At 43.9% G+C, this 22,645-nt stretch overlaps 2 protein-coding genes across 2 annotated transcripts in view; both read left to right on the top strand.

Annotated features, from left to right (window-relative positions):
• LOC137240025 (uncharacterized) overlaps positions 1-22,645 on the top strand; it is a 101,801-nt gene that overhangs the window by 10,921 nt on the left and 68,235 nt on the right. The gene's annotated exons all lie outside the window — the stretch shown is intronic.
• Mtr4 (exosome RNA helicase Mtr4) lies at positions 3,893-7,339 on the top strand. Its single transcript, XM_067765905.1, has 4 exons — positions 3,893-4,110; positions 4,158-5,056; positions 5,118-5,598; positions 5,660-7,339. Exons 1-4 carry the CDS (start codon positions 3,995-3,997, stop codon positions 7,248-7,250), a joined length of 3,087 nt encoding a protein of 1,028 aa, XP_067622006.1. The 5' UTR covers positions 3,893-3,994; the 3' UTR covers positions 7,251-7,339.

Genomic DNA, 22,645 nt, shown 5'->3' with positions numbered 1-22,645 from the left:
AATTTAATTGGTTGGGGAGGGGTGAAGATGGCATTAGGGTAGGTAGAAAGAGTCATTTGGAGCGGAGAAAAAGGGGACTCGCTGCCAGGCAGAAACTCGAGCGGTCCAAGGTAGGGTGGGCTTTCTGCGAGGGAGGTGCACGGATGTAAGTACAATGATGATTGTGACATCCGCCCCGCATCAAGGTGGACAAGGGTTAAGGGCCCCGACCTCTCGCCCTGAGCTAGCTGGGGGACATTCCACCTTGATTGCGCCAAGGGGGCGGATTCACCTTCTAACAGGTGTACGTGACACATATCTTATATCATTTACAATCACTGTCAGGATATTGTCACGCACCTCAGTTAAGTTTACTGTTTGCTTGAGGTGTTTCCACATTAATTTCCTATCAGAAGAAATTAAGGCAATATTTTTCTCCATATACTTAATTTTTTTAATTTTGATTAGTTTCTTATAATACTTCGCAACCGTATTATATTCCGAAAATTGACCAGATCTTCTGGCTTTTGAGTGCAATTGGATTTTTAATTTGTTAATTTCGGTCAGTTCATGATCGTACCACTTATTTCTCAACCTCACTATCCTGTCTTGTTCTGATGTTAATAAGCCCATGCAGTGTGATAAGCAGGTATTTATATATTCAACCGAGTCATTGAGATGCATATTTTTTAATACGCTGAAATCATAGTTTCTTAATAAGTAAATGAGGTTATCAGCAGAATAATTCTTCCAACACATTGTTGGTATCATTCTCCGCAGAGGATTTGAATTGCACACTTTGAAAGAAAATGAAATGGTTTCGTGATCAGAAATTCTGTGATTTTCAAGATTTGTACAGGACCGTACATCAGCATTTGCATATAATAGATCTATTCTCGTTTGGGACCTCTCAGCGGTTGCCATACCATGTTTTCATTTTGGACCAAAATTCATCGAAAAAAAGGACCAAATTTTTGTTTTACTTTATTAGTATAAAATACAAAATTTTTGGATGTTTCCATATAAAATTTTACTAAACATAGTGAAGACTTTCCTTTAATTCAAGCTGAACAAACAAATATATGTGCATGCAACGAAAAATGGTATAATATTTTGACATAGGATAAGTCCATGTCTTTCACCAAAAAAAACGTTGCGAACCTAGTTTTGGTCACAAAGCTCTTGGCTCTAGCATTATTGTGTTGATTGCAATGAAATAAAATGTATTGTGCAGTTAGGTTTTAGTAAGGAACGGTTCCAAATTTGCGTTCTGGTGTTGCCGAAATATGTATGTGGAAAACTCAGTAAATCATAAATGAAACTAGGCAATTTTGTTAGTGCTATTTTTATAGATGCTTACTTTTTCCCTTAACGCTTAAACTTCATATCAGAGCCTATTCATTAAGTTTGAGTTTTGATCCGAGGCCTCAGGGGTTCTGCTAGCACCTACGGGAAGAATTCATACAAAACATTTCTTCCGAAATCAAATCTCTTTTGCATTTGCTTCCTTCTGTCTTCCAGTTAAAATGTTTCTTGTGCCAAGATACTTAGTTTTCAATTACCTTGCGTGACTTATCACCACAATAGTCGAATTGCTTGAACTCATTGAGCTGGGCGAGATAGATTTAAATATCAACGTGCCAAACGAGAAGTAGTTCATAGAATTCATTTGTATAATTTGGAAAGTGTTAGGCTCACGGCAGAGTGCTCGCTATAAGCTATGCTAGGCGAGAAGCAATTTTTATTTTCATATATTTTACATAGTGTTGTATAACCGATAGAAAAATCTAGCCGTTATAATATTATTATAATACAAGGGTTTTTTTTTATTAGTCGGTTATTTCATAAACAATTAACGACAATGTGTTTAACACTTCTCTTTTTAATGCCTGGCATAAATTATACTAAGTGAAATGTTATTGTTCTGGTACATTTTATTGACTGAGCAATTTTTTATGGTGAGAGTTCCATGGAAGTATATTCAAAATTATATGGGGGCTACCGAAAGTATGGCAAATTTTTTGGGCAATATTGTGAATTTTTACCTGAGTGAAAAATAAAGAAAATTACCAATCGTGGCTACTGCCTAAAAAGGACCAAAATTGAAGAAAAGGGACAAGCGACCAAATGGGGTTGTAAGGACCATTTTTGGTCCAAATGGACCAAAGTGGCAACCGTGAAAGCGAAGAAAACTACCTATCAAATTTCTCCACAGACTCTGGTGAGTTTTTCGATGATGCCAGCGTTGCCACTTGGGCCAGAATCGCGGATAACAAAACTGGTAACGATATTCGGTTACATAATATTCTGTCTTGGAAAATTTCACGACATCTGCTTCTCAAGTCTCTCAATGATCCAGAGCATTCCCGTGAGAATTGAGCGTAAACCGGAGCTGTAAAACTCACTGGAAGACGGCAAATCCTTAGGAGACCAATCTAGCGGCAATGGTTAAACAACTAGCTACAGCACAGAGTGTACCGAAAAGCGGAGACACAACCCTTTGATGGCCATAGTGTATAACATATAGCTGAATCTGTTGCGATGAATTGTGGAAAAACACCATTTTAAGAGGTGATACATAGAATTAGTGTAGAGGTGAAACATAGACACATATTTCAGTTACATCTGAGTATAATGCGTAATGAAATTTAATAGTATGAATTTTATGCGAAGCAATTTCAGAGGTGTATTTAAAGTTTGACGCTTAGGCAAGGTGCACACGAGGCTACGCGTCATAGACGCGTACAAGATATTTCATATAGCTACTATTTCTCTACGCCTCAAGATATGCACACGAGCGCCGCTACAAAAAGCAAGCAATTATTGAAAAAAATAAAAAAATTAAATTTCTTCAGCTATGTCCGTCCGCGAAACCAAAGGAAATAGGTATCAATCGTTGTTTGCATCCCCGTGCCTTTGTAAATTATGAAAGGCAATTTTAAACCACCGCGGACTAGAGAAAAGGGTGATTTCTAAACGCTTCAACAAAATCTAACCAAGCTGTTGTGGGGTTTAATACTCTTTTTCGCTTTGGTAATATACCTTTCACGCACTTTTGTTAACTGAAGTAACATTTTTAAACTAATTACACAAATTTGCATACAAAAAAAAGTAAACAAACATCTTGTTCTTCCTTTTTTTCAAGCGTACGTACGCTCAGCGACCAACATTGCTGTACGCTTAGCTACACGAAAATTTCATGCTTTGTCGCTTTCATGCAGCTGACGCCTCGTATTCAGCTCTCCATTCAAATAAATGTGTTCGGCATCAAAGCGTACAAATTTCGCCTGCAGCGTCTATGACGCGTAGCCTCGTGTTCACCTTGCGTAAACCGTCCATATAAAGTTTAAGTGTAAACCTCTATAGATATAAAAAAACACAGCTAATATATCACTTAATATGATAATAGTGTTCTTACAAAAATAAAGCAACTAAAAAATTTAATACATTCGGAACCTGAAGGTTTGCAAAAACACAAACAAATTTTATTTAAAAAATCAATAGCCTTTTAACTAAATTCAACTTGAAAATAACTTGGAAAATAGAGATTCACAATCTCTGCCATTTTTTTTATTCCTTTTAAAGTAAATATTATAAAAACACCAAAATTAAAATACTTAATACCAAATCGCAAGCTACTACACTTGCTTGGCCTCTATGGTGTTACCATTGTATACTAGTGGTGCAAAATTACTTTTACTCTTTGGATAGTTAATCCGTAAATTAATCATTACATACATTGGCGATAACTTGGGTTTTCTCTAGAGTTCCGGATGACAATTTTAATATTTTTTTGGGTCCTCTCCAAAAAAAATTGACACACTATTCAAAATATCCCCGAATTTGTTCACCTCTATAAATTTGCTGCAAAATACCCTGAAACACCCAAATATCGTTGTCTGGCAGCTCCAATTGTCAGTAGAGGTGAAAATGAACAATTTATCATGCTTCTGGGTTTGCTGTGTTGAATGTGGTTTTGAGAAATTGTGACAAAACGCTTAATAATAGCTAAAATATGGCTGATGTGGACGATTTATTTGACTGTTTTAATGAGGAAAATGACGACAGCGTAAACGCCAACCCAGTTGTAGAATTGGAAAAAGTGCAAAAGGAGAGTTCTTCAGGAGAGAGGTAGGTGCATAAATTACAGGAATACATATTTTACACAGTATTTATAGGAAGACGGATATCAGCGAAAAACGTGGAATAGCGTCTCAGAAGGAATTAGCAGATGAAGAAGTTCCCCAAAAACGCATAAAAGAGACAGAGTCTATATTGGATGATATTTGTGTAGATGCTTTACGGTCACGTATTGCCGTTCACGTGATCGAAAGTCCAGAATCGTGTACTCATGAGGTGGCAGTGTACCCTGGACATGAATATATTCCGTTGCAAAATCAAGCAGGGCCACCTGCAAAAGAATACCCGTTTGTATTGGATCCTTTTCAAAAAGAAGCTATCCTTTGTATAGACAATCAACAAAGCGTTCTGGTGTCTGCGCATACATCGGCGGGAAAAACTGTCGTTGCTGAGTATGCCATTGCTAAATCGTTGGGATGCAAACAACGCGTTATTTATACCACACCTATTAAAGCGCTTTCCAACCAAAAGTATCGTGAGTTCAATGAAGAATTTAAAGATGTAGGTTTAGTAACTGGTGACGTGACAATAAATCCATCTGCGTCTTGCCTTATCATGACTACGGAAATCTTGCGTAACATGTTGTACAGAGGAAGTGAAATTATGCGTGAAGTTGGTTGGGTTGTATTCGATGAAATTCATTATATGCGTGACAAGGAACGTGGTGTTGTATGGGAAGAGACCTTAATATTATTGCCGGACAATGTTCGCTACGTATTTCTCTCAGCGACGATTCCTAATGCACGTCAATTCGCTGAATGGGTTTGTCATCTTCACAAACAGCCTTGTCATGTAGTTTACACAGACTATCGTCCAACACCGCTACAACACTACATATTTCCTGCCGGCGGCGATGGTATACATCTTATAGTTGATGAAAAAGGTCAATTTAAAGAAGATAATTTCACAACAGCTATGGCTGTTCTGCAAAACGCTGGTAAGTTGCGAAATTTTTTTTCTTTTTTGTATAGTTATTATCTTAGTTTTTTAAATATCAGGAGAGGCAGGAAAGGGCGACCAAAAAGGAAGAAAAACCGGAATTAGAGGTGTTGACAGTAGTCAATCAAATATTTTCAAAATTGTTAAAATGATAATGGAAAGAAATTTCGCACCTGTAATCATTTTTTCATTTAGCAAAAAGGATTGCGAAGTGTATGCCATGCAAATGGCAAAGTTGGATTTCAATACAGCTGAAGAAAAAAAATTGGTAGACGAAGTATTTAACAATGCAATGGATGTGCTTTCTGCAGAGGATCGTCAACTACCACAAGTTGAAAATGTGCTACCATTGCTAAGACGTGGAATCGGTATACATCATGGAGGACTTTTGCCAATCCTTAAAGAAATTATAGAGATTTTGTTTGGGGAAGGCTTATTAAAGGCCCTTTTTGCTACGGAAACATTTGCTATGGGTTTAAACATGCCTGCTCGCACCGTGCTATTTACAGCACCCCGTAAATTCGATGGAAAAAATTTTAGGTGAGTAGCATCCAGTTTGAGTAAATCAATTTCTTTTTAATTTCAAATTTATTTCAATTAGGTGGATTTCGTCTGGTGAATACATACAAATGGCAGGTCGAGCTGGTCGTCGTGGTCTGGATGATAAAGGTATAGTTATTTTAATGATTGACGAAAAGGTCTCACCTTCGGTTGGTCGAGGAATTGTGCAAGGAAAGGCCGATCCCATAAATTCTGCATTTCATTTAACATATAACATGGTGCTTAATTTGCTCCGTGTAGAAGAGATTAATCCTGAATACATGTTAGAGCGTTCATTCTTCCAGTTTCAAAACCAATCTTCAATCCCTGAACTATACAAACAAGTTCAAGATAAACAAAATGAGTTAGAAAATATTAAAATAATCGAAGAGCACAGTGTTGCATCCTACCACCATATACGGGAACAGCTAGATTCATATGGCAAACAATTCAAACGTTGGATTACCAAACCTGAATACCTTGTGCCATTCCTACAACCAGGCCGTCTTATAAAAGTACAGAACGATATAGACGAATTCGATTGGGGCATAGTGGTAAATTTTAAAAAACAAGTTAATAATACCAGAAATCCTACAAAAGGCGAATCAACTATAGTAGTAGATGTGTTGCTACACGTGACCGAGGAATCGGCAAAAGCCGAAGAACCAAAGCCATGCAAGCCGGGAGAAAAAGGCAACATGGAAGTGGTGCCCATTCTTCATACTCTGATATCTCAAATTTCCTCTCTACGAGTGTATTATCCAAATGATCTTCGACCCGCTGATAATCGCCGAAGTGTTTTGAAAACAATCGCGGAGGTAAAAAAACGTTTTCCGAAAGGTCCTCCGCTTCTAAATCCTTTCACAGAAATGAATATTAAAAGTAAGGAATTTAAACAGGTAGTGGATTCTATTGATAAATTTGAGGAACGGCTTTTTGCTCATCCATTGCACAATTCAAGTGAACTCGACAAGATTTATGAACGCTACACGAAGAAATTAAAAATTCAAGAACAGCTGAAAGCTGTTAAAACAAAATTAAAGGAAGCGCGCAGTTTATTACAAATGGATGAGTTAAAACACCGTAAACGAGTTCTACGCCGTATGGAATATTGTACAGCAGCCGATGTAATAGAGTTCAAAGGACGTGTTGCTTGTGAGTTAAGCTCTGCCGATGAACTACTTATAACAGAAATGATTTTCAATGGCATATTCAATGATATTACAACCGCACAATCGGTAGCATTACTTTCCTGCTTTGTATGTGACGAAAAGTCGTCAGAAACACCCAAGGCGACTGAGGAGCTGTCGGGTCCCCTGCGATCAATGCAGGATTTGGCTCGACGTATCGCCAAAATTTCGACTGAATGTAAATTGACTATGGATGAGGAATTATATGTTGAAAAATTCAAACCGTTTCTGATGGATGTTGTGCTGTCTTGGTGCAAAGGAGCATCTTTTTTGAGTGTATGTAGGATGACAGATATTTTTGAGGGTTCGATAATTCGCTGTATGCGCCGTCTGGAGGAGTTGTTAAGACAGTTATGTCAAGCAGCGAAGACAATCGGTAACACAGACTTAGAAAATAAATTCTCTGAAGGCGTGAGACTTCTTAAAAGGGATATTGTTTTCGCTGCGTCTTTATATTTATAAATAAAAATTAGTTTACATATTTTTTTAATCTGTTATGTATATTACAAAGCTGGATAAATATACTATATGTACATACGTACACTTATGTATGCATGCGTATTAAATGAAACGGGCTAGTATACGTCGCTTAACAATTGGGAGTTACTTAGCAATACTGGACAGTCTCAACATACTGTAGATAATTCATATCATATTCACCCTTATCGCGAGTTTTATTTTCACCCGAAAATATTCACAGTTTTTGTTCACCCTATCGCAGAGCGTGGCAAAAAAATGTTTCGTGTTCGAAAAAGATTTCACCTTATCGGCAACTCTTTGTTCGGGCGAAATGAACACCGGGGAAACCCAAATTTGTTCACATATATATTACAGGCGCTTCCCAAGGCAGTCGGTTCTATGTACCGGAGCGACTCGGGATTTTTCCCGACCAAGGACTGTCATTTCAGTGTGACCCTATCTAATTTGTTTCGTCCCTCCCACAAATTGTCATCCTCCCAGCAGCTCCTTGCAGCAGGACTGCTCCATATTCTCTTACCCGGGAAAGCATCGAATTCAATCCGGGTCCGTCTCCTGACCCCGGTCCTGAGAAATGGTTTTTCTGCATCTGCCGGAAAAGAATCTTTTTAGGACGGTCATACTCTGTTCAGTGTGTCTCGTGCAAGGGATGGTTGCATCGGACAGGTTGTTCTGGGCTTGATCCCAAAACCCGACGTCCACGTAACTTTTATAAATCTTTTGTGGCTCCTTGCTGTTCACGCCCATGGGCGTCCCGTAGTCTACGCCTTAGCGCCCCCACTACCTTCCAGCAGCCCCGCTGCTGCTCGCGCCCACGGCGCCAACAACTCAAACAGCTGATACCACCTTCGTAGTAGAGTTGGTAGCAATGCTGAGCATCAGCCCCTGCCCCCGTCTTCTCCCCCCTCTTTTCCGGCAGCAATCGTGCAGGTCAGGGAAACAGACTCTTAGTCCCTACCTCCGTTTGCACCGTCTGCCAGCACAGAATATATAGGTTTGCGACATCCGCCCAATGCAGCTCCTGCCTTGGGTGGTGCCACTTACCCAGATGTTCTGGTCTCCGCGACGGCAACCCCCGGACGGGTTTCATCGCGCCATGTTGGCAGGTCGCAAACCCAAATCATACGGGTACCCCAATGCTTGCCCAAGGACGCCCAGTCCCAGGGCCACAACAGCAATTGCGTCCTGGCCTTCCATAACCCAGGCGTAGTCACCCGTCACTTACCCCCAGAGCGGCGACGTCTCCCCTTATGCACTTCAGAATCCTGCAGTTAAACTGTAATGGACTAACTGGGAAGATTACGGAGATAGTCGATTTCATGAAGCGGCACAACATCCGCATTGCTGCGATTCAAGAGACTAAACTCACAGCAAGATCTGCATTGCAGACCTGCTCTGGGTATAACGTCCACAGGAAAGACCGCGAGAGCGGAAATGGAGGCGGTCTCGCGTTTATCATACACCACTCTGTGCAATATTATATATTTGATCCTGGCATCGACCCCAGGGACAATGTCTTAGAACGTCAAGGCCTATCTGTCTGATCAGGTGATGCAAACCTAGAAATCATCAACATCTAAATTCCTCCTGCCACCTCTTGCCCCAGTGGATACCACCCTAATATCAGGGCCTTACTCACTGGCAACAATCGCATTATCTTAGGTGATTTCAATGCCCATCATGATCTATGGCATTCAAACTTGCGGGCGGACAGTAGCGGTGAGATGTTGGCGGATCAAATAGAAGAAACGACGTTCTGCATAATCAACGGAGACGCCCCCACACGTATGGTAGGAAGCTGTCACAGCTCGCCAGATATCTCAATCGTGAGCGCAGAACTCGTAAACTGCGTCAACTGGCAGCCGATGGTAACATTGGCATCCGACCACCTGCCCATACTTATTTCGCTTGAGCGTACCGCCGACTTCATCGTCACTGAAAAACGCACTTTCATAAACTTCAAAAAAGGAAAGTGGGAAGAATATAAATCCTTTACAGACAGCCGCTTTGCTGCCCTCCCTATCCCGACTGATGCCCGCCAAGGGGAGCGTGCCTTCCGTAAGGTCATTAAATCCGCCTCGGCACATTTCATTCCCGCCGGGAGAATTCCCGAAATCCGGCCCCACTTCCCGGCGGAGGCCGCAAACTTAGCGAGAGAACGTGACCTTATAAGACAGCTTGATCCAGGCGACCCCCAAATAAGGGATATAAACCAACGCATCAGATTGCTTGTGGATGAACACAAGCGGGCGAAATGGGAGGAGCACCTAAGAGGTTGTAACCTCTCTACCGGTGTGGGTAAACTTTGGTCCACCGTAAAGTCCCTATCGAATCCGACTAAGCACAAAGACAAAGTTTCCATCGCCTTTGGCGACAAAGTGCTGTCGGACGCGAAAAAATGCGTGAGCGCTTTCTGCCGACAATATATAATGCATCCTACGGTCGACAAAGATAGACGGAGAGCCAATAGACACGCACATAAACACAAATTCAGCGCGTCACCAATCACCATCACCGCTAAAGAGGTTGAGGACGCCATTGGTCGCGCTAAACCATCCAAAGCAGTGGGCCCAGACGGCATAGCCATGCCGATGCTTAAAAGCCTAGGGAAAGAGGGTTTCAAATATTTAGCGCATGTCTTCAATCTGTCTCTTTCCACCTTTGTCATACCTGAGCAATGGAAAATGGCCAAGGTGGTCCCGCTACTAAAGCCTGGGAAACCAGCTAACATAGGTGAGTCGTATCGTCCGATATCTCTCCTATCGCCAGTGGCAAAGACGCTTGAAGCCATTTTGCTCCCTTATTTCCAAGCAAATTTGCAGCTAGCCCCTCATCAGCATGGCTTCAGAAAACTCCATAGCACTACCACCGCGCTAAATGACATTAGCACCCAGATAAATTGCGGTTTAAATCAATACCCCCACCATAGAACAGTACTCGTAGCGCTAGACCTATCAAAAGCTTTCGATACGGTCAACCATGGCTCGTTACTGCAGGACCTGGAAGGGTCTACCCTTCCCCCATGTCTTAAAAGGTGGACCGCAAATTATCTGGGTGGTCGGCAGGCATCGGTGCAATTTAGAAACGAAGCATCAAAACCAAGGAGAATTAAACAAGGGGTGCCACAGGGTGGTGTCCTATCCCCACTTTTGTTTAATTTCTACATATCTAAGCTACCTTCACCACCGGAAGGAGTCACAATCGTTTCCTACGCCGATGACTGCACAATAATAGCCACAGGCCCAGGCCCAAAGATCGATGCGCCATGCAATAAAATAAACAGCTACCTCCCTGATATCTCCAGTTTTTCGCCTCGCGAAACCTGGCATTATCACCGACTAAATCTTCCGCGAACTTATTTACAACATGGACGCCCCAAATGTCGACCATTTTGAACATCCACGTCGATGGCACTACGCTGCCGATTGTCCTACACCCCAAAATCTTGGGTGTGACGTTTGATCAGGGTCTACACGCAGCCGCAATTGTTCCGAGAATTCAGAGCCGTAACAAAATCCTCAAATCCCTCGCTGGCAGTACTTGGGGAAAAGATAAAGAAACGCTCATGACTACATACAAAGCAATTAGCCAGCCGATTACGTGCTACGCGTCACCCATATGGTCGCCAAGCCTAAAAATCACCCACTGGTAGAAACTACAGGCCTGCCAAAATACTGCTCTCAGAATCGCCACGGGCTGTCTTCTTATGTCCCCAGAACACCATCTGCATAATGAGGCGAGAATACTCCCCATCAGGGAGAGAAATGAGATGCTGACCAAACAGTTCCTGTTGAATACCCAGAAACCTGGGCATCCCAACAGACATCTGGTTAATGAATCAGCACCGCCTAGGGGCTTAAGGAGTCATCTCCGTAAGCATTTTGAGAAAATACGGCACCTGAGAACCCAGCCGTATGAAGTGAAAAAACACAAGCAGGTCCTTGGTGAACTCCATAAACAGGCGTCGGACCTTTATGCCGGGAATTGCCCGGTGAATGCAGTGCTTAACGAAAATTATCCAAAACTTCAGGAAGAGGAACGCATACTCCCCAGGGAAACGCGTGTCTTTCTTGCTCAACTTCGTTCTGGATACTGTAACAGGTTAAACTCTTACCTATCCAGAATCAACCCCGGCATACAAAATGTATGCCCCGCTTGCAACGTGTCCCCACATGACACCAACCATCTCTTCAATTGTAATGTGGAACCAACGCCTCTAACACCCCTTTCCTTATGGTCCACCCCTGTTGAAACGGCAAGTTTCCTTGGACTCCCGTTAGAGGATATTGATGACAATTTGTGATCGGCCGCGGCTATTAGGTGGGGCGAGCATTGCTACAACAACAACAACAGGAAAAGAAAATGTTAGTAATTTTTTCTTTTTTTCTATTGAAATTTGATACTCTTATAATTATATGTACTTTTATTATTAGAAATACATCAATAAATAATGCACAATTGGAAGCTGTGGGGGGGAGTGAAATTCCTGTATTGTTAAGTAAGTGAATTCTATTTTTTATGACAACGTATCAGTCGGCCAAGGTATTCATTGTGAACAAAGCGACGGTTCCAAAATGTTGAGCACCTCACTGAAACAAGATTGTCTAAGACCCACTTCATGGTCCTTTCCAACGCCTTTTCCCTATGCGAAAAAACATGCGAAGACATGTATTCAACTTTACAATTGGTGGAACTCCAAATTCTTGCTTCAATGGTGACAAGGAGTTGGTAAGAATATCTAGCAAATATTAGAATGCCGGCTTGTTTAGCCTGTAATATTGGCGAAAGCTAATTGAAAAAAAATTCACTTGTTTTCCGCGTGAACTTCGCGATAAGGGTGATTAAGTTAAATTTCCACTGAGACACTCACTCTTGTTCATGAAACGGTACTTCGTTGCCGTAAACATTTGAAATTTAATACATACTTCGAAAGTATATGGGAGTTTCCACCAAATCATACCCTTCTAAACTATAAATTAATTGCATTTTGCACCATCCTAAACCGTTTTCATGGGCTCAAGTTGTTGTTGTAGAAGTGCTTCGCCCCATCTAATAGGTGCGCCCAATCACAAATTGTCATCAATATCCTCTAACGGGAGTCCAAGGAAACTTGCTGTTTCAACAGGAGTGGACCATAATGAGAGGGGTGTTAGAGACGTTTGCTCCACAATACAGTTGAAGAGATGGTTGGTGTCATGTGGGGACACGTTACAAGCAGGACATATGTATGTAGGGTTGATTCTGGATAGGTAAGGGTTTAACCTGTTACAGTATCCAGATCGAAGTTGAGCTAGAGTGACTCGCGTTTCCATAAGGAGTGGGTGTTCCTCTTCTGCAAGTTTTGGGCATTGTTCTTTGAGTACAGGATTAACCGGGCAATTCCTGGCATAGAGGTCCGACGCCTGTTTGTGGATTTCACTGAGGACCTGGTTGTGTTTTTTAGCTTCACACGGCTGTGTTCTCAGGTGCCATATTTCCTCAGTGCTTATGAAGATGACTCCTTAAGCCCCTGGGCGGTGTAGGCTCATCAATCAGACGTCTGTTGGGATGCCCAGGTTTCTGGGTATACAACAGAAACTGTTTGGTTAGCATTTCATTTCTCTCCCTAATGAGGAGTATTCTCGCCTCATTAGGTAGATGGTGTTCTGGGGACATAAGAAGACAACCCGTGGCGGTTGTTGTTGTTGTAGCAGTACTTCGCCCCATCCAATAGGTGCGACCGTTCACAAATTTTCATCAATATCCTCTAACGGGAGTCCAAGGAAAATTGCAGTTTCAACAGGGGTAGACCATAATGAGAGGGGCGTTAGAGGCGTTGGTTCCACAATACAGTTGAAGTGATGGTTGTTGTCATGTGGGGACACGTTACAAGCAGGACATATGTTTTGTATGTCGGGGTTGATTCTGGATAGGTAAAAGTTTAACCTGTTACAGTGTCCAGGGGTGCCTTTCATGGGGGTGTTGCGCCTTGCACTCACCTGCGTCACCCCGTCGTCGACTCGTAGGTGTTTTTCCACCGTCCCTCCATCATGTAGGGGCGAAGCCTCCTCGTGGTGGCACCTGGTAACGCTTCGGCGGCTAATTCGAGCGGTGACCTTTTTTCCAACCCCCTTAACCCTATCATACTTTCTTTTTTGTCTTCCCTTTTCTATCCCTTCCTCCTTAATGGGCTGGATCAGGCATGCTTAACGAACGAAACGATATCATTTCGTTACGATAATCAACGTTAATAAACGAAACGAAGTCATTTCGTTTCGTTTATTAACGTTAAGAACGACAAATTAACGTTAATTTGACGATCTTAACGTTAATAAACGAAACGAAGTGACTTCGTTTCGTTTATTAGCGTTGATTATCGTAACGAAATGATATCGTTTCGTTCGTTAAGCATGCCTGGGCTGGATCGAGGTGTTATACGACCCGTGCCGAGGATCAGCCTGGCTGGGGGCCCATAGATATTCCAATCGCTAACGGAGTGCATCGAATACCGGGCGACCTTCGAGGCTATTAAGCCTTACCCGGACATCGCGGATCTCTGTCCGGGTGGACCTTTCCCCTTCTCCGCTACTCGTGGGGTGTAATTTAGTATGAGGGAAATATATAAAAATAATGAGGGCGGCTCTCCAAATAAGAAGCCCACAGGAGTTTGCTCCGCAAAGGCTACGGCTCAGCCGGGCCTCAAGTTAGCTGAGAGAACTCCTCAGAGGTTCGCCGCTGCAGCGGCAGATAGAAGAGGGCTGAGAGATTATCCGGTTCGAGTAGTCCGAGGGCCAGTACCTCTCATGGAGGGGGTACTGACCGGGAGGCCATCAGTGCTACTACCGCCCCTCCCTTGGCCACCACCAGCAGGCCCTCCACCCAGCGACAAGAGTCTGGTGGGTCGACTGCTGGGGGCCTCAGAGAGATAGGGGGGGGGGGGGGTCGGCTATAGGGCCAAGGGCCAATCTAGGCAGGAAAGGGCTGAGGGAAAATCCAGCCCGGGTATTCCAAAGGCCGGTACCTCTCGGAGAGGGGCCACCGACTGGGTGGCCTTTGGGGCGGCTGCCGCTCATCTCGTAGCCACCAGCACGGCTGCCACTCGACGTCAAGCGGTTTGTCTGCTGGGGGCTCCAGGGGTGTGGGGGTGGCCCGCTCTAGGGTCAAGTGAGTTAAAAAGCCCAGTCACCAGGACAAGCGCTGGGCTGCACGGATCCTGTGTAGGAATGCTTCCTCGCCGATAAGGGAGGGGGAAGTTTCCGCGGACTGGGCGAAGGCGCAGCGTGACTTGGGCGAAACAGATGTTGCCGGAGTTCAGGCTGGACTGTGTCGAGAGCGATGAAGCCTCGAAGCGCCAGCGGTCTATGGATGAATCCAACCCTACGGCACCGAAAAGGGCCAAGACGCAGGAAGGCTTGACGCGGTCTTTCGCCGAAATAGCCAAGGATCGGCAGATCATTGGTGTTATGGACGAGAGCAGGGAAGATGGCAGGATCCCGAAACAGCAGTGGAAGTGGATTGAGGCAGCGCTAGCTACTGTGGCCGTTAAGGTCAAAAAAAGACAACCCTGGTCCGCCGCCTTCTTATACCGATGCGGGGTGGTTCCGGGGCAATATTAAACTAATTGCATGTGGTGACGCCAGGTCGGCGAAGCTTTACAAAGCCGCCGTCTCGCTGATAGGGGAAGTGTATCCGGGCGCGCGCCTCAAGGTAGTGGAGACGTGTGATATCCCCTCACGACCAAGGGCGAGAGCCTGGGTTCCAGTGACGCCAACGGACCCCGCTGATATCCTGGAGCTGCTCCAGGAGTACAACCCGGGTCTACCGACCCAAAACTGGAAGGTGGTTAACGTGGAGAAGACTGAACGGGCCTCGATGCAGATAGTCCTGCTGCTCGACAGCGCAAGTGTCGAAGCGTTGAAAAGGCAGGATTTCAGGGTAGGCAGGATTTCAGGGTAAGCTACGGCATATAAGCCTTAAGGTTTATAAGGATGACGTTGAAGCCTTGGTAAAGCTTGCGTCTCGTACGGAGGTGTTTTTCTTCTACCGTGGAAGTGCTAGGGAGGAGCTTTAAACTTGCTTCATTCTACATAGCGCACGATCACCAAGGCTCATTACCACTGGATAATTTCAAGGATTTCGTGAGAGCGGCAAATCCACGAAACGATTTCATCCTACTCGGAGGCGACGCCAATGCTCATCACGTCCAGTGGGGCAGCAGTGATACAAATGACCGAGGTGAGTCTTTATTTAACTATCTTTTAGGCACTAATCTAAGTATATGTAATAGGGGAAATGATCCCACTTTCATTACGAGGAACTGCGAAGAGGTCCTTGACATAACCCTGGTCACAGACTCTTTCATTGAGAGTTTTAAAAGAGCGCTCCTTTTCTGACCATAGATATATAAGCTTTTCTATATCACAGGCGCACACAAGTCCTAACTACATACAAAATATTAGAAGAACGAACTGGGGCTACTATAAGAAGATAAGAGGTACAAAGCTATCTGAAGAGGTGCGAGCCCCAGAAAGCGAGAAGGAGCTAGACATGTTTGTAAATAATTTCAGTCAAAAATGTAGGAATGCTTTAGATAGGGCTTGCCCGACTAAAAAGGTTTTGGAAACTCACAAACCACCATGGTGGTCGTCCGATCTTGATAAGCTTAGGAAGTTATGTAGGGCGGCCTTTAATAAAGCAAAGCATGATGGACAAGAATCCTCATGGGCTGCTTATAAAGCGAAAATAAATATATATAAAAAAGCAATCCGAAATGGAAAGCGATCCTCCTGGAGGGATTTCTGCGGCAGGATTGAATCCACATCCGCGGCCTCCCAGTTAAGGAAGGTGCTATCGAAATCTCCAACTCAGCTAAGTTGCGTCCAAAAGCCGGATGGGCACTGGACGGACTCCAGCGCTGAAACCATAAACTTGCTAATGGATACGCACTTCCCAGCAAGTGTGGGCGTGTCTTCAAGTATTGTCAGCGAAGGGTCACCTAATGATCAGCTGATAAGCGAAATCACAGATGATAAAAGGATAGATTGGGCTTTACAGACCTTCAAGCCCTATAAAACGCCGGGGCCGGGTTTTTCCCGGCTCAGCTACAGTATACTTATAAGGCCTTGGATTAAAGGGATGTTTATAGGTTGGCTTAGGCTCAATTACGTACCAGTATCGTGGAGGGAAGTCAACGTGGTCTTTATCCCCAAGGCAGGGAAACCCTCCCACTCTAAACCAAATGATTATAGGCATATAAGCTTATCTTCTTTTCTGCTTAAAGCATTCGAAAGACTCCTAGAGGACTACATCAGGAGGAGGATTGAGCCGTCGCTTCTTTCGCAGGCTCAGCATGCCTATACTAAGGGCAGGTCAACTGACACGGCCTTGCTCTCACTGCTATCTGTTATCGAAAGGTCACTAGACCTCAAGGAATACACATTGGTGGCATTTCTAGATATAGCGGGTGCCTTCAACAAAGTTCTCCCGGAGGCCATCACCTCGGCGCTGACCGATCTGGGGGTGGACGCGTGCCTGGTGGAGTTTATATACAATCTGCTTACGCGTAGGCAGATTAAAACTGAGCTAGGAGGATGCGTGATCCGCAGACCGGTCGGCAGAGGCACTCCGCAGGGAGGTGTCCTCTCCGCTACTTTGGGTGGTTACCGTCAACCAACTACTACGCCTCATGGAATCAGAAGGTCACCAAGTGATCGCGTATGCAGATGACATCTGCGTCACCATGCGGGGGAAATTTCCGCAAACCCTTTGCAACCTAATGGAAGGGGCACTATCCAAAATTTCGCACGGGGCCAAGCCACAGGGTTGGAAGTCAATCCGGATAAAACCGACCTTGTCCTCTTCACGAGGAGGTACAAGGTACCAAATCTAACACCGCCAAGAATTGTGGGTACGTTTTTAGCGTTTAGCGATCAAGTCAAGTATTTGGGAGTCATTCTGGATAGGAAGCTATTATGGAGTGACCATATAGTGGAGCGATGCAAGAAGGCAGCAGCAGCGCTGTTCACCTGCAAGAGGGCAATTGGCACCTCCTGGGGATTCTCCCCTAAGGTGACCTACTGGATTTATACAGCCATTGTGCGCCCGATTCTTCTTTATGGTGCCTTGGTCTGGTGGCCTGCACTAGCTAAACTACCTATCTTAAGACGCTTCAAAAGGTGCAACGGAGTTCGGAGCTCTGCATCACCGGGGCTCTCGGCTCCACTCCATCTGAAGCACTCAACACAATGCTATACCTTCCACCTCTTGTGCTCTACGCATAAGGGAAACAGGTCTCTGGTCAAATAGATCTAGTGGACACGCAACAATCCTGGGAACGAACGCCCAAGTCCCAATACCGGAGCGCACTGACTACTGCACGCCAAAGAACATCCTTGTTAAAAACTATAGTATATATATACCATCGCGACAGGACTGGAATACCAGACAACATACGGTACCGGGTGCCATCAACATATTCACGGATGGTTCTAAGCTTGACGGGAAGATGGGATCAGGCCTCTTTTCGCCGGATCTGGGTCTAGAGGTCTCTTTTCGCCTACCAGATCACTCTAAAGTTTACCAAGCGGAAATGCTGGCAATACACAGGGCTGTGAACCATCTCGGGTCTATGCCTAAGAATGGTAAACGGGTGTTTATTTTCTCAGACAGCCAGGCCGCATTGGAGGCCCTGGACTCATTCTCGACAACGCAAAGTCGGTCACTGAATGCCGCATATCTCTTAACGAGATGGCTCAGCACTTCAGTATCAGCCTTATATGGGTACCTGGGCACAGGGATATTGAAGGCAATTGCAGAGCAGACGAGCTGGCCAGAAGAGGCACCCCTGACCATATCCTTCCGGGAAATGATTCGGTAGGTATACCCATGGCAACTTTCAGGCTTCGTGTGAACAGAAGCACTATAAGAATTGCAAATGGACTATGGTGAGCCATATCATCGTGTGATAAATCCAGGCAAACCTGGCCCTCATATGACAAGGGGCGCACAGATGAAATAAAGGCTCTAGCAAAATTTATAATTCCCACGAGTTGGTTAGACCCGGTTTAGGCAGGGTAGGGGTCATCTTTGAGACCGTATAGGGTATTACAATGGGCCCATTGGTGGCCTAAGTAGTGAGCTGTTACCATAATGTCCAGCTCAGCCCTTGCAACCTAACCTAACCTATAGTATCCAGATCGAAATTGAGCTAGAGTGACTCGCGTTTCCCTAAGGAGTGTGCGTCCCTTTTCTGCAAGTTTTTGGTATTGTTCTTTGAGTACAGCATTCGCTGGGCATTTCCTGGCATATAGGTCCAACGCCTGTTTGCGGATTTCACTGAGGACCTGCTTGTGTTTTTTAGTTTCATACGGCTGTATTCTTAGGTGTCATATTTCCTAATAGTGCTTACGGAGATGACTCCTTAAGCCACTGGGCGGTGTAGGCTCATCAATCAGACGTCTTTTGGGATGCCCAGGTTTCTAATTATTCAACAGAAACTGCTTGGTTAGCATTTCATTTCTCTCCCTAATGGGCAGTATTCTCGCCTCATTATGTAGGTGGTGTTCTGGGGACATAAGAAGACAACCCGTAGCGGTTCTGAGGGTGGTATTTTGCCAGGCCTGTAGATTCTTCCAGTGAGTCTTTGGGCTTGGCGACCATATCTAGCGTGCAATCGGCTGGCCAAATGCTTTGTAAGTGGTAATGAGGGTTTCTTTATTTGTACCCCAAAGTACTACCAGCAAGAGATTTGAGGACTTTATTACGGCTCTGGATTTTTGGTACAATTGCGGCTGCATGCTCACCAAAATTTAGATCCTGATCGAACGTCACACACAAGATTTTGGGGTGTAGGACAGTCGGTAGCGTAGTGCCATTGACGTGGATATTCAAAATGGTCGACATTTGGTCCATGGTCCATGTTGTAAATAAGGTCGCGGATGATTTAGTCGGTGATAATGTCAGGTTTCGCGAGGCGAAAAAACTGGAGAAATCAGGGAGATAGGGAAGGGTAGGCCCCTCCAGGTATTGCAGTAACGTGCCATGGTTGACCGTATCAAAAGCTTTTGACAGGTCTAACGCAACGAGTACTGTCCTACGGTGGGGGGTTTTGATTTAAACCGCAATTTGTCTGTGTGCTAAGGGCATTTAGCGCGGTGGCTGTGCTATTTAGTTTTCTGAAGCCATGCTGATGATTGGCTAGTTGCAAATTTGCTTTAAAGTAGGGGAGCAGAATGGCTTCAAGTGTCTTGGCTACTGACGATAGAAGAAGTATCGGGTGGGACCACCTTGGCCATTATCCATTTTTCGGGAATGGCAATGGTGGAAAGGCACAGGTTGAAGACATGTGCTGAATATTTGAATCCCCCTTTACCTAGGCTTTTAAGCATCAGCATGGCTATGCCGTCTGGGCCCACTGATTTAGATGGTTTAGCATGACCGATGGAATCCTCAACCTCTTTGGCGGTGATGATAATTGGGGGCGCGCTGAATTTATGTGTATGTGCGCGTCTGTTGGCCCGCCGTCTAACTTTGTCAACCGTAGAATGCATTAAATGCTCCTCCCCTTTCGCCTTAAATTCTCCTCCCATTTCGCCCGCTTGCCTCATACACAAGCAATCTGATGCGTTGGTTTATATACATTATTTTGGGGTCGCCGGGATCGAGCTGTCTTATAAGGTCACGTTATCTCGCTAAATTTGCGGCCTCAGCCGGAAAATTAGGCCGGATTTCGGGAATTCTTCCGGCGGGAATAAAACGAGCCGAGGCGGATTCAAGACCTTGCGGAAAGTACGTTCCCCTTGGCGAGTATCAGTTGGGATAGGGAGGGCAGCAAAGCGATTGTCTGTAAAGGATTTGTACTCATCCCACTTTCCTTTTTTAAAGTTTATGAGAGTGCGGGTTTCGGTGACGATGAAGTCGGCGGTTCGCTCGAGCGAAATAAGTATAGGCAGGTGGTCAGATGCCAATGTTACCATCGGTTGCCAGTTGACGCAGTTTACGAGTCCTGCGCTCACGATTGATATATCTGGCGCACTGTGACAGCTTCCTAACATACGAGTGGGGGCGTCTCCGTTTATTGTGCAGGTTGGAATGCCATAGATCATTATGGGCATTGCAATCGCCTAAGATAATGCGATTATCGCCAGTGAGTGATTAGTGCTCTGATATCAGTTGGTATCCATTGGGGCAACAGGTGACAGGAGGGATGTAGATGTTGATGATTTCTAACTTTGCATCGCCTGACCGGACAGATATGCCATGACGTTCTATGACATTGTCCATGCTGCCGATGTCGGGATCGAATAGATTATATTGTACTGAGTGGTGTATGATAAACGTGAGACCGCCTCCATTTCCACTCTCGCGATCTTTTCTGTGGACGTTATACCCAGAACAGGTCTGCAGTGCAGATCTTTCTGTGAGTTTAGTCTTTAGAATCGCAGCGATGCGGATGTTATGCCGCTTCGTGAAATCAACTATCTCCGCGATCTTCCCAGTTAATCGATTACAGTTTAAAGCAGAATTCTGAAGTGCAGCGGGGGAGACGTCGTCACTCTAGGGGTAAGTGACGGGTGACTACGCCGAGTTGAGGGAGGCCAGGATGCAATTCCGGAAAAGAGGAGAAAATAAGGGGGCTGATACTCCGCATTGCTTTCGACTCTACTCCTATATTAGCGCTACAGGCCAGGTACACTAACAAACATCAGAGTGGCGATATATTGCTGATTAAATGTTTTTGTTTTTGTATTCAATAATGGAATGTACCCAAATTAAAATTTTTTCTTGTCACACTTGTGCTGCTACTATCACAAACATTTTGTAGGCTGTATTCTTTTGATTTCGAATTCAAAACTCATTGCGAGCATTTTCTATTAGCAATATAGGAGTAACCAACTTTAGAAATGGTGTCGCGACCGTAACAGGAAATGGGGGAAAAGTTTAATAACATGAGAACTACATACATAGAATTTTCGCAATTTTAATTCTTTGCATAAGTGCCAAACAACATCTAAATATTACTGGAGTTAAGTAGGCTATTTGACCTATTTTGGTTTTCAGTGCAAATAAAACAATTTTACTTCACTGTCGCAGCTCGACGTTTCGCTAGTCACCCTAGCATCTTCTGGAGCGAGATCTATATTCAACAACAAAATCATTATACATATTTTGCATTACATTTTAATTTTTAACAATTAAACATTGAGTTACATATGACAAAAAACAAAAACTAAAACACTTACATTATTTGTTTATATTATTAACTAAAAAATTAACTAATTATTAGTACCGCGCGCATTAAAGGCGTACGGGTAAACGACGATGAAGTGTTGGTATCTTTCGACGTTGTCTCTCTGTTCACCAACATCCCAACGCACCTTGCTATTAATATTATAATGAAGAAATGGGGCAAAATACAAAATGTAACAAATATCCCCAAAAACAAATTCCGCGACTTACTCAAGTTTTGTTTGCTGGACAATAGCCGTGTTTTTTAACACGCGCGTATACGTTTCGTTTGCGCGTGTTAAAAAACGCCTATCTTCGCTTAGATAATGCTTAGGAGACCCATCTAGCGGCTGTGGTAAAACAACTAGCTACAGCAACAGGGTGTACCGAAAAGCGGAGACGCAACGCTCTGATGGCCATAGGGTATAACATATAGCTGAATCAGTTGCGATGAATTGTGGACACACATATAATACATAGAATTAGTGTACAGGGTGAAACAAAGACACATATTTCAGTTACATCTGAGTATAATGCGTATTGAAATTTAGTAGGACAAAATTTATGCGCAGCAATTTCAGAGGTGTATTTATAGTTTGTCTCTTAGCAGTCAATATAAAGTTTAAGCGTAAACGGATATACGCGTGTTAAAAAACACGGCTAATAACTACTTTATGTATAATAACAAGATATACACCCAAACGTTTGGTATGCCCATGGGAAACCCCCTCTCCCCTACAATAGCGGACATCATAATGGATGACCTCATTGAAAACTCGTTTAATACATTAAACCAGCAACATAATGTACAAATAAAATTTTTAGTCAAATATGTGGACGACATATTTGCGATCGTCCGACGAAATGTTCAAATAATCTTAGACACCCTCAACAGCTACCACAACAAACTACACCTGACGCTTGAAATAGAAAAAGACAACTGCATTCCCTTTCTGGATGTAAAAATACACAAAATAAACAATGCTTTAATTTTCGACTGGTACGCAAAACCCACTTCCTCTGGGCGTATGATTAACTTTTACTCCTCTCAACCCCTTAACTATAAAATAAACACTGCTAAAAACTTCATAAGTAAAGTTTTGTCCCTAAGCCATGAGAAGTTCCATAACAGCAACATCCACAAAATAATACAAACACTTAAAAGCAACAACTAC

The sequence above is a fragment of the Eurosta solidaginis genome, chromosome 2 (assembly GCF_040869045.1).
Source record: "Eurosta solidaginis isolate ZX-2024a chromosome 2, ASM4086904v1, whole genome shotgun sequence".
Lineage (NCBI taxonomy): Eukaryota > Metazoa > Arthropoda > Insecta > Diptera > Tephritidae > Eurosta > Eurosta solidaginis.
This window is presented reverse-complemented; position numbering and strand designations above follow the sequence as displayed.

Coding starts and splice junctions, on each gene's coding strand:
- Mtr4 (XM_067765905.1), top strand. CDS start 3,995: ATGGCTGATGTGGACGATTTATTTGACTGTTTTAATGAGGAAAATGAC. Junction 5,057..5,117: donor GGCTGTTCTGCAAAACGCTG/GTAAGTTGCGAA, acceptor TTTAAATATCAG/GAGAGGCAGGAAAGGGCGAC. Junction 5,599..5,659: donor TTCGATGGAAAAAATTTTAG/GTGAGTAGCATC, acceptor TATTTCAATTAG/GTGGATTTCGTCTGGTGAAT.